This window comes from Manacus candei, unplaced genomic scaffold (assembly GCF_025592945.1).
Source record: "Manacus candei isolate 608988 ecotype Guabito, Panama unplaced genomic scaffold, ASM2559294v1 h1tg000028l, whole genome shotgun sequence".
Classification (NCBI taxonomy): domain Eukaryota; kingdom Metazoa; phylum Chordata; class Aves; order Passeriformes; family Pipridae; genus Manacus; species Manacus candei.
The window spans coordinates 33320857-33334203 of NW_026138076.1; the positions used below are offsets into that span (position 1 = coordinate 33320857).

At 36.4% G+C, this 13347-nt stretch overlaps 1 protein-coding gene across 2 annotated transcripts in view; it reads right to left on the reverse strand.

The window, feature by feature from the left end:
* The window catches only part of BANK1 (B cell scaffold protein with ankyrin repeats 1), a 136660-nt gene that overhangs the window by 94562 nt on the left and 28751 nt on the right, over window positions 1–13347 (reverse strand). For both annotated transcript variants that reach the window (XM_051790496.1, XM_051790495.1), the window contains 3 exons: window positions 6131–6279; window positions 4838–4976; window positions 2208–2350 (listed from right to left, as the gene is read on the reverse strand). In XM_051790496.1, the coding sequence (XP_051646456.1) occupies window positions 2208–2350; window positions 4838–4976; window positions 6131–6279 (431 nt within the window). The remainder of the gene's footprint in view (window positions 1–2207; window positions 2351–4837; window positions 4977–6130; window positions 6280–13347) is intronic.

The window sequence follows — 13347 nt, forward strand, 5'->3', positions numbered from 1 at the left end:
GAATGGATAGCTGTAAGTCTATTTGTTGGGTTTTGTCTATCTGTTTGGCTTTACTGGGGGACAAAGTAGAACATCTCAAAGGAGCTGAAAAGGTTGGCAAGACAATGCAGAATACAATGAAAGCATTTTACCAAAGCACTGTGTCTTTGGTATGCACTACTGTAGCAATTTGCTTTCATCACAGAATTTTAAAAAGGAGATACTTCTCAGATTGCAAGCACTTGTGAAAATCTTGAACTTTTCTTTGAACCACAGAGTGATATTGCTTTGATCAATAATTGCTGTAAGCCTTTCTATTTTATATCAGTTTTGTTTTCCATTGTGTTTGATTGTTACTTTGCATAGATAAACGCCTGTTGCCCCAGGATATTTTTGCAAATAAGCTGATAGTCTCAAAGGCTTTAATTATCCTGGTTAAATAAAAGTTACTATTACTCCTGCTACTTGATGGGAATTCTAATAAGTATCAAGTCTGTTTTGTTTTTCCTTTTGTGAACATATTTTAAAGATTAAGTTAAATTATGTTCTGTAAATTGCATCTTTATGATGCATCTTATTGACATTAAATCAGGTTAACATGAAAGCTTATTTAAAAAGTTTGTAGAAATATTTTAGCTGCCTAGCTAGTTAGTGTACCTCACTCTGTGGCTCAGCAGGTACCATTAAATATGACAAATTTTCCAACACATAGTACACTTATAAAAGAATTACCATTAGTATACCTTGCCACAGAGTAGCCCTGATATCGTGTGGACTGTAGAACTTACCCAATTATAAAAATTTTCTTGGCATTAATTTTCAGTTACCAAAACAATAAAAGTGACAGCAGATAAACAGTGTCACCTCATTTAAACTCATGCTTATTATCCAGATGAGTAAAGGTGAGGAAATTGTTAAACATAACCAATGGTCATAATACTACAGCTGTATTACCTGGTGTGCACTACTGCTCTGCACAGAATTATTTTTGCATTTGAATATGATTTGAATTGCATGTGTTTTACTAAATATTAGTCATGCTGGTTAAATGAAGGGTCAAACTCCTGAATAACACAAATAGCTTTCCAGTGGAAATAGCATGTGTGCTTTAGATATCTAGGTTACCATGCTAATGACAATTTTTTTATATCATTATGACACACTTCTTATGCATAAAAGTTTAAATGAAAATGTGTTAGAAGCTTACTTTGACATAGCGCAAAATACAAGCTAAAGAATGACAGATACTATAAAGAATTTAAGAACCCATTTGTACTTTGAGCTGCACTATTTTTCTTGTGCAACAGCCTGTTTTCTTAGAACAGAAGTAACTTGTACTTGGAAGGAACCTAACCCCATCCTTAATAGAACACTAATAATGCAATACATCATTTTTATTAATCCCTTTGTTATGAGTGTAATGCCTTAGGTGGTGCACAAGGTAGATTTGTCACAGGAAAATGAGACTGTCTGCACTGGAAACGCAGACTATTATTTTTGTTCTGGCTTTGCAATTACAATATAGACATTATGACAAGTCTGCTTGGGCTACCCACCATTCAACAAATGATACTTGAGATTCCATCCTTTCTCAATATATGCTTTCTTTTCTTGTTATTTCTTATGTGCCACTGGCAAGGAACAGGCTGCAGAGCACTGCAGTCTGCTGTGCTGATTTGAAACCCAGCTCAAAACCCAATTTTTTTCTAAATACATGCAAAGAATCTGCATGGCAACCGGCAAGCAAATCACGTGAATGATAATAGAGCAGCTGTAAATGGACTCTATATGAATAGCAATCTACTGCCTCCCATACAAGCTATGCCAGAAAAAACCCATTTGCTGGTGAATGAATAATAACCCTCCAAATACAATATGGTTTAAGATTACTTGCTTCTACTGTGAAAAATAACACTTTAAATGGAGAGGGACTTCACTAATATTTGTTCTTATTTTCATCCTTTGTAATGCAGCACGTTGTACACTGGACATATACATAGCACAAAGGATGTTTATATCACTCTCTAAACAAAAACAAGAAAAGAGGAAATTTGTTTTCTCTTGCCTGACTTGCTTACAACTAGACATCTCAGAGACAGGCCTCTTAATCCTGAGCCTATTATTGAGCCATTACTAACTACTGTGTAATCAAAAGATTGCACATTATCTCAGTTCATATAAACTTACATTCTATTTTTCTTTAATTAAAAACTGAGAAGTCTACTTACCTGACAAGTGAAAGCTATTGGGTCAGCCACCTTCTCTAAAATGGGCTCAATCTCCTCTAGTGCAGAGTAGTACTCAATGTGTGCTGTGGTCTTAATGACTCCCCCACAGTAGATATTTACATATACAGGGCCAGCAGGAAAATCTTAAAAAACAAAAATCAGAACAGTAGCTGAAGATATTTTACAGTCCCAGACCAGAGATCTCAGGGAATGAGTAAAATAACAGGAAGATATCACAGAAAAAGCAGAGTTGATGAACTGGATTTGCATTTAACAGGTGATTCAGTGTAGTCCATTTTTTATTCAGGTCTTTCAGTCTAACAAAAGAAAATACATATTTGTAAATATGTATAAAGCAAAGCTGTTCTGCTTCACATTAGAAAGGAGATGAAACCAGAATGCTTAAAATTTCCAACTTCCCTTTGTAGTCTGATGACCTATAATCAGCTCCCTTATGCCTACATATTAAGGAAAAGTTCATTTATCACAAATAGTGTAATTGCTATTCATTTTTTGAAACATTTTTCTTAATTGCAGTCAAGGTTCTCAAGATAGCATTTGAGCTAGGCTAAAGAAATTGCAGTATAATTAATTAATTCCATTCCAGTTGTTTACCTCGTAAAAGCAAAAGGAAAGAGGCATTCAGAGTCTGTTACTTAAGTATGACTTGCTTTGTGCAGGCAGCACAAGCCTACTTTATGAGCACATTTCCCAATTCATTAGTATTCATTGTGCCAGACATTCTGCTGGACCACACTAGCACAGTTTTCTTAAAATACTAACTCTGCCCACGAAACAGTGATGAAAGGGATAACCCTGAAAATGGAGAAGAGTAATAGGGCCAGAGTAACTAATCTAATAGAACATCATGTTAAATCACTTAAATGGAAACTAACCAAATGCTTTAAAAAAAAAAAACCAAACCAAACCAAAAACAACAAAAGAACATTTTTATGAACATCAGATCAGCTGGACCAGAAAAGGATAATTCCAAATTTCCAACTCTTCCAGACTTTTAAAGGACATTAATTTAATAATGAATTTATCATTAAGGACAAATGATATAAAAATTAAACTTGGGCTACAGCTCTGCAAATTTTTTTCATATTTCATTTACTGTTCATATTTTATTATTCATCCACTAGAGAAACCTTCTTGTGATCAACAATGTTCTCACAAAGCAATTTTGGAAGAATCTTTTAAGATCTGTGAATGAGGATTTCAGCTTTTGTTCTCTGAAATCCAGTTACAGATGAAAGCTACCTGTTGGTTATTTACTTCTCAGACAGGTTGCTAAAAACAAGGACAGTGCTCAGGATGAAAATCACAGAATCATTTAGGTTGGAAAAGATCTTTAAGATCATTGAGCCCAATCTTTGACTGAACCACCACCTTGTCAACTAGACTTGTCACGTCCAGTCATTCCCTGAACATTTTCAGGGATGGTGACTCCACCACCTCCCTGGCCAGTCCATTCCAATGTCTAATCACACTTTCTGTGAAGAAATTCCTCCTAATGTCCAACCTAAACCTCCCCTGGCACAGCTTGAGGCTAGGTCTTCTTGTCCTGTCACTGGCTACCTGGGAGAAGAGGCTGGCCCTCACCTGGATACCAACCTCCTTTCAGGTATTTGTAGAGAGCAATAAGGTCTCCCCTGAGCCTCCTTTTCTCCAGGCTTAACAACCTCAGATCTCTCAGCTTCTCATGTGATTTACTCTCTAGACCCTTCACCAGTTCTGTTGCCCTTCTCTGGACTCACTCCAGCATCTCAATGTCTTTCTTGCAGAGAGGTGCCCAGAACTGGACACAGGACTCGAGGTGTGGCCTCACCAGTATTGAGTCACAGAAGTCATCAGGTCATAGAATTACCCAAACCTAGCTCCAAGAAGCCACCGTGGAAAATTGTAGCTTATATGTATGTATTTCCTCCTATCTAATGTTCTGTTGCAATCATTTTAGAATAAAATATTATGTAAGTTCCTTTGGGAATTCACAGTACGCAGTGCAGTAGCAAACTATACTCTAAAGCCATAGGTGAAAATTTTTTTAATTCTTAACTCACATCAAAACGGTGGAGACAGGTTTGGCCATTAAATCTGCACAGATCTAAGAGAAATTGTTGTTAAATAAGTGAAACTGTTAGCAACTAGTTATGGATGGTGCAGTGGAAAAAAATCATTAGAAACCTGCAAAGCTGAGTGATACAGAGAAGTGGCATGAATATGAACAAAGAAAAGAAATTATTTCCTGCATCGGTAAGAATTATGAAGAGAAGTATAACCAAATTTACTGCATTAAATATAAAATGAAACATTTTAGTAATGGAGTAATAAGAAAAGAATATTAGCTTTGCATTTTATGGCAGTAATTTTGAAGAATATTAATCTGTAACTAATCAATGACATTTTAAGACTGCCACCTGCCATTTAACCACAGAAAACCAACCTAAGAGAACCTAGCTTCCCATAAATCACAAGGCCTTGCTTCTCTGCATTATTAATAAAAGCTCTGTATGCAAAACTCATGTACAGGAAACACCTACAAAATAGCAGGAAGTGAAACTACTTAGAAGAAGTGAAGGGAGTTGAAAATTTTCAGTTCACTTAAAGGTAAAGAATACTTTTCTTACCTAGGGCTTTTACGTACTTGACCTTCTTATTCCAAGAGGCTGTCTGTGTTCTAATTCGTTGATTATCTGATATGAATTCAATTTCTAGAGTTTCATCATCTATTTCATCTTTCAACAGAATGAATATTTCACCAGGGTTCTATAAAATTAAAATGTGTTCCCATTAGTCCTTCAGAAAATTATACTGAAAGTTTAAAATTATATTGAAAGTGTATTGAAAGAACTTTCCTTTACCAACACCTTCATGCAAAAAAATCATACTACCAAAACATGATGCTATCTCTAAATAATAGATAATAATCAACTAAAAAACACCTTTAGTATAAATGACACAATTAATGTAGGATTTTAAATTCAGCTTACCTAACAATATCTTGAAACAGTATTTAAAATGCATATGTAGGTGAATTGTTACATTTTCTAAGGCCACTCTATAGTCTAGAAAAATGATATCCATCCTAATAAGAACCTTAGAGTCACTTAAACTCTTACAGTGAGCTGACAGGAAAGTAAGATAGAGGCAGCAGATGATGTGAGACAAGACCCCTCTACTACCTCCTGAACCAGAGGGAAAGTTACTCCCTTAGAACTGTACTGATCTCGACAATGAAATAATGTAAGTCATCGTTAAAAAACAGATAGCAAGCAAAATGAGTGACATTCCATGTACACTGCAACCTCCATATCTGACCATGGCCACTCATTTATATAAAGGAATGTAGTGCTGGATTTTGTATTTCCTCTGTTTACACTGTCACGTATTTCTCACAGCAACTGATTAAAAACACATATGAACATTTATGTCCACTGAATATGCATGCAAATACATATATATAAATATTTCTGATTTAATTTAAAGTCACACTAGGTACATGCTCACACAAGCACTTGTGTAATTCATGGTATGGGCACATATGCACATACCCATATACCCATCATGGATTCTTGCCAAGAGATACTGCATATCTCTCAAGAAGTACCTGACTACATACTCCCTCTAAACTATAAGGCCCTCACGACAGTAATACTTCTACTCAAGCTGCCAAATAAATCTAGTAGAGCTAAAATACCTCAGAGGCTATCTCCAAACTATTTTATTTGCAAATCTTTTGACTGCAGTGTGGATGTGACACAAAGGTAAAATAAATCCCACTGTAGTCTCAATGCACTTTCTTTTTGGCCCCTTTACAATTTTGAAAACAAATAGCAGATATAGTGTGAATGAGACTGCAGAAGGAAGAGGAGACAAATGTTGACCGTTATCCCAAAAATTTTAGCATCTAAAAATCTTACCTCACACGATACTCTTTTTGGAAGCACCAATATCGACTGCTCCTTAGTTTCCAAACTTTTAGAAAGTACCTCATTTTTAGAACTGAAGTCTGTTGTTTCTGATGCTGCCCTGATATTTGTCAAATTAATATCAGAGCTAGTCTGGTGATCTGAAATAAATAATGTGGAATGAGAACATTGTTAATAATCCAAAATCAACAAAACACAGCAGTGATGTGTTTTCCAATTAATTACTCATATGGCATTTGGAGTCACATTAAGGGCACTGCATGAAAGCCTGAAAAAATTCCTTTAATATAAGTGTGATGAGGTGTCCCCCTTTGACAAAGAGCTTGCCTCTGAAGTTCTGATCCTGCAGCCTTAATTTATATGAACAGGTTCTGCTCATATGTTTGTCTTACTAAAACCAAAAGGGACACAGCCTTTAGATCAAAATCATTGTGACTAACCAGGTCACAGAGATCAGCCAGTTCTGTAGTCTCAGAAAAACAGATTCTCATACACTAGGATAAAATGGGACTTTTACCACTCTTCCTTTCCCCATATGAAAACATGCTGTATGTTTACAACATCTACCCACCTATCTGCAGGAAGGGTTAACAAGAGGGCAGTAATACCTGTGACCAGGTAATTATGAGAGTAGGCACAGATTTCCTCCAGAGTCTTTGCCTGCATTAATGGACAAAATGATGGATGGAAGGCATACATTTTTTTAATTGGATAATCTGGGTTTGGAAATGCTATGCCAGTCACACAAGTAGCTTGCAAGCAGGTTCTTTACTGTTTCGCTGTACCAGAAAAGGCTAAAGAGCCATTGTGAATCCTTCACCTTATCACAGAATTTTAATGATGAAATAGAACTGACGACTGCATCTGCAGAGCTCTGACTAAGCCTGTGTTTTAGCAAAGGTATTCTTCACACCTGCTACTTCTCAGCTGTGTCATTACTACTCCTTTCCAGACACTCTATTACCCTGTATGAAACACTCTCGCCACCCATCTCAAAGGACTGCAGTAGCTCTTCATCATGCAAGATTATTCGGTATACTGCAGTCACCTAGTTAGATTATTGATATCATTGCATGCAACTCAGAGTTAAAACCTTGACTGGCTGATGAGAAAATATCCTGAGAGACACCCACAGTATCTTGTATTACTGTAAATTATGAAACACTCACAGTCAATTACATTCAAGGATACAAAGAAATTTTCAGGCACATCTTTTCCTCTTAAATGGATGTAGAATATTACAATTAATTAGTGATGGGCAGAATACAGAGCAGCAGTAATTTGGCTTTGCTCAAACAGTATTACAGCCATTTTGAGTTTTTTTTGCAAAAGTGCCCAAGTGACTGAGGTACACAAACCACACAGTGCTCTTAAGTGGCACAGAAACCTTTCTAGCCAGTGTCAGTATTGGAAATTTACAATTACTTTTCTCACTTGATTGCCCTTATTTTCCCCATATGCACCAGTTCATCTGATACAGAACATTCTCTTTCCTTACCAATCCTGCCTTGCTTGGATTTTAATAAACTACTACTATAGTAAATGTACCTGCTGAGTGAATAATTCCAGGGCATGCTATGTCTGACATTTTTTTCCAGAAATGTGCTTTGATTGTTAGAGAGATCTCAGAAAAAAGGGGCAAAATAATAATAGAAAAGAAACGACAGTAATTTTTCCATGTTTCCTCAAGGAAGTTAAAGTTTGTTTGAACATCTAAGGTAGGTGGGTTTGGTGACAACCACTAGCTAGTAAAATCTGTCCAGCCTACTCCTGCTTACACTCTCATGCCTTTAAGGCAAAAAAATTCTGAATTTAAGCTGTGAATTCAGTGTAGATTGGTAAAATTACACTGATCCTATGTGTAGACATACTTTACAGAAGTAGTATTAATTCCATTTGCTTTGATTTATTTTAAAAGTTAAATAGGCTACACTGAACAAAGGCTATTTTGATACCAAATGAGAGCCCACACACAGTTCAATGCAGTTTAATAATCCAGCTCAAAATATAAGTACATTAATTTCTCTGATTATCACTGTGAAGATGAGACTTCATTTAGCACCACCCTTCAGAAAAAGGAAGTCCTGAACCCTCGCTGAGGAAAACAGGTAGGATATTTTACAGCAGCCTTACAGGGTCTACTAGAAAGATGGAGAGGGACCTTTTACAAGGATATATAGGGATAGGACAGGGGGGAGTGGCTTCAGACTCAAAGAGGGTGGGTTTAGATTAGATACTAGGAAGAAATGCCTTACTGTGAGAGTTCTGAGACACTTGAATAGGTTGCCCAGAGAAGCTGTGGATGCCTCATCCCTGGGAGTGTTCGAGGCCAGGTTGGATGGGGCTCTGAGCTACCAAGTCTAGTGGAAGGAGTTCCTGCCTGTGGCCAGGGGTTTGAAACTAGATGGTCTTTTCCAACACAAACCACCCTATGATTCTATAATACTGTATACCCAGAGCACATACTTCGGGAATATTACGTGTTCATATTTTAAGTCACTCATAAACCTTACACTTAAGCACATAGAATTCACTTCAGAAGATAACTCATATGAGGTGCATGCTGCTTCTGAAATTTTTTTTGGCCAGTTTAGGCAAAGGAGTCTCACAGAGACAAGAAACCTTTCATTATTAGATTGACAAAATGAAAGGAATGAATAACAAATCTGGTAGGCACTGGATTCTCAGATGTCAGCCGTCTGTCAGTGATCGTTCTTTAAGGATCATGCAGATGCATTCTAATCTATGTGAAGTTCATGACAACTTTATTTGTACAGTCTGCACTCTACTTATCAAAGATGATAAAGTCGTCACTTTTACCTTTTAATGCCAACAATTCATCTACTGAGAACATTAATGCTAGCGCTAATAAGTTGGTTTAAATTAGGATAACATTTTCCTCCCCTATTAATTGCATTTTAATATTTTTATTATGCCTTGTGATATCTAAATACAGTATCAGAACTTCAACTCAATCGGTATTGGGATAGCACAGCTATATCAATAATAGACAAATGAAAAATTTGGCTTTTACATCAAAGACCTGGATATTTAAGAGAATTAGGGATTCCCCCGCTGGCTCTGAAAGTGGTTAGTAATTTATTTGCTAAAAACCATCAAGCAAGACCTCTTTCACTAAATGTCAGGTCCACCTGACAAACAATGAACTATGTACAACAGTCCAAGAACCACAGCGATCTATATTATCACTACTATATATTTAATAACCAAACTTCAGAGCCACCATCTCTGGCACTCAAATTCCTACCAGCAGTTGCACACTATCTGTCCTAAAATGTGGAACATAAGCAACCATATGAAATGTTGTCTGTCAATGCTGAACAAGGAATACGCCAGAGATTATGCAAGGCTTGGCTTGTTAGCATTAAGTGAAACAATGTAGCTCATAAAGGTATTAATACTACATTAATAAAATGGTAGTAACACAAATGGAGCACTTTAGACAACATTTGTTTCATGTGGGCAGAAGATGGTATCAGTCTTTTGAACACAAATTCTGGACACTTTCACTATGAATCCTCTTTACATTCTTGTTTTGAACCTGAAAGCAATGGCTAGGGAGCTCCATCAATTGCGGAGGCTTTAATAAAAATGGTCATTTAACAAGAATTTACAACTGAGGGTGAAGATTAGCTTAAAAGAAACAAAAAAGGAACATCATTATCATGCTGGAATATCTAAGAGAGAGGATTTATTAAAGGGTATTTGTTGCTTGGTGAATATGTTCTTTTAATGTTTTATATAATGGTGACCTATCTGTGAGGTTTTTAAAATGTAGCAGTAATTATTAAAATAATGGATGAATAAAACCAGACCCTTTCTTGTAGGATCAAAGTATAAGAAATTATTAACTATATCTAATGATGCTTAGACAACACTAAGAGTTAGAAGCTAAAAAGAAAGGAAAAATCTAAGATAATCTTCCCTCGAGTAATCAGGGCAGTACTACTGGGAATTATTATCTATTATAGAGGGTAATGCTTCATTTCCATCAGGTTACTTTCGTTGGCTTACTTTGACAAATATCTACTGCTTATGGTCACACTGAAAGGACTGATCTTAAATTTAAGTTAATTTTAAATAGTAATATATAACACACGTTTACTGTAACAGCTATTCACTTAATTGGGGACAGTGCTGATGTTTTAAATTTCACTTCAATATTCTCTCCTAATTCACGTAACTTCAATACATCAACTTGGTATCTTTTACACAAAACCCTTTGGAACACATTATTGCTTTCAATTTAACATTTTAAACTAAATTCATTACATGACTTTGAAATTGCATTCCTTTACATAAACTGAGAAATTTTAATAAAGCCTCTCTAGTCTCCTGTGTATTCAACAAGTAATGCTTCACCATGCCTCCTAAGCAACCTTCCTGCCAAGTCCAATCTTCCCCTTCCCCTCCAAATTCTAACACTTCAAATACACTCTTTAGCTATCCTCATTGCAGCCTACATGAGAATTGTAAGTATTCTCTGTCTTTGTTTACTTGGTACTTGCTACATGTTTTGAGTCAACAATGTATGTGACAGATTTAGGGCATTAAAAATAGCAGAAAACAAACTTATGAAAGATTTATGTGTTTTCTAAGGCTACCCATGGAATGAATCTCTCAGTCAAAATTAAGCTGGTTTTACAAAAGCAAAATGCCTGATAGCTTCACAAATTTCAGTTCTTCCTCAAGACTTGCTAAAGCAATGCTAGCTGGAGAACTGAAACTGTGTTAAAGAAGAGGTCCCCAATTAGCCCTAGATCACACATCATACAAGAGGATGAGAAACATGGGCAAATTAGGTTAGGCAGATGACAAGAAATGGAAGGGTAAATTAGCACATGTGGCCAACTTGCCACATGAAAGGGAAGACAGGGTGTTCCAGCATCAAAGATTAAAATAAAGAGCATTACAGTAGATCATTTAAGTCCAGGAGTCATCCCATCTTATATGGTAGGCCCACTCTCCAGCACAACATCAGGTAAAAGCAGAGGCAGTCCCACTGGGTTCTGTGAGGTAAACTGAAAAGGTTCTCATGCATAAGTGACCTCCTTGCAATTCAAAAGCCTGAAGTCAAACACGTGTCAGTGCCTTGAGGAAATATAGATTAAAGTAGAGCCATACAGAAGATGCAAAGTAACCTTCTGCAATGTGGAAAAAATCAGGAAAAAAGATGTATGTATATCATATTCTTCCTGCAATCCACCATAAGTTTATCACAGACATTTATGAAAGATAATTCTCTTGAAGTGTGGGTATTTGTAAATGCTGTATGAACTCAGTAGAGAATGCAGCAGAGTGGGATGGAAAGGGAGCCTCTAACTGCATAAATTGCTGTATAAATTACCTGAAAAACACTGTGAGAAACAGGGAGGCAGAAAACATCCACCACACTGGGCTTCATTCAATGGGCCTGTTTTCCTCACATGAACATGGGATTTACTCATTTCTACCATAAGCACTTTCTAAGACATGGTTTCAAAGCAAATCCCCTTTTCTGCTCTGCTGAAGTTTTCTTTTACTGATGGTGAGAGAAGGCTTAGGAATGGAAAGGCTTCCAAAATCACACAAAATTATTAACATATACTCAAACATATAAACATCCGATTTAAGTCTTAATTTCTTTCTTCTTCTATCACATATAAATTCCAGATCAAGATAAATATATTCATTACTGAATAAGCTTTAAATAATGCTTCTCTCTATGCTGAACCATCTATCTTTTGCAAATACACTGACAGCTATCTTTGTTTTTCTCAAAAGCATTCTCAGTCCCAGTTTCTTCTGCATGGTTGAGTTCTTCTGTCAAAAACAGTATCTTTCTGTGAGCTGGCCTATTTTGCCCATGTCTTCAAAATACTTCTATTACTTTATTTATGGTGTATAATTTTTCTTGCAAATAAGCATCAAATTGACACTTCCTTTAAAAGCTATGAAAAACAGTTTTTCCTTTTCTGAATATTTGGAGTTGGTGTTTATGTCATCTTAGCAACCAGTGGTGCTGCAACTTTCATTCACATCTATTTCTCTCTCATAACAGCAATCCCTGAAACCCCCCACATCTGTTCTTTTATGAATTACTATACACATGTAGGCAAAGATAGATTTGCTGTGATGGTACATGCCCACCTCTTCTTTTATTATCATGTATGTTTTTGTACACAACAATTTATCACTCTGACATAACTGTAGCCTAATGGAGTCATCATGAAAGCATCTAAAGAGAATATAAAAGTCTTACTATGTGTAGCCTTATTGGATCTGATAGCAAAAGCAAAAGATCCTGCCTTCAAATAATCCCCAAAGCTGCAAAACACTATTTACCATGAGTTTATCAGTAATCTTTAGGAAATAACTTGGATGGAACTGTAGGCATGTCTTTATATATAATTTCACATGATTGTAACTGTATATTCAGAGGCAATCTAAAACTATAACAATTAACTAGTTTCTCGTTGGTCTGTGGTTTGGAAGGAAGATTTGACTTGGTGCTTTGGCTACAATACATATATTTAGAGGCTTTTGGGGACTAATTTTATCTTTCACTGTATATCAATTCATGTTATTTTACTGCAATCAAATCCATGACTTTCAGCTTCAGCAGCAGCACTAGGAACATGACTACTCTGATGTGCTTTAGACACGTAGCAGGATTGTCCCAAAGAGCTTCTAACTATTAGGCACACAGATTCGTTTAGAAACAATTACTACCTGCCTGAGGTCATCGGGGTGCTGAGCAGAACTGTTGATGGAGCCCAAGTCTGTTATTTCCAGTTTCTACATTCTGCATACTTCTCCAGGGAGAAGCAAACTGAAGTCTGGCCCTCTGTATGCACCAGCAGTTTTCAGTTATTAAAGCCTAATGTTTTATTAAAGAGTCCTTCAATCCACTTCAGAATTACTGGAGTTCTACCACAGTAAAAACACTTTGGCATTTTTGTTCCATTTCTCTGTGGTATCAGCACACACGTATCTCACCTCTGTTTCAGTGAAGGGTTATACAGCACTAAACACTGCCCAAAATCTGAGACGTGCTGCTGCAACTTAGACAGGCTGTCCTCCTGCTGCTGACTCAAAGTACCAATGAAGACAAAAGGACCAATAGTACAGGCATTCAGAGTTCTAAGCAGATCTCCAAAACTAGTTAGCCTGATAAAACAGGCCTGGAACTTCCTTATTATTCCAAA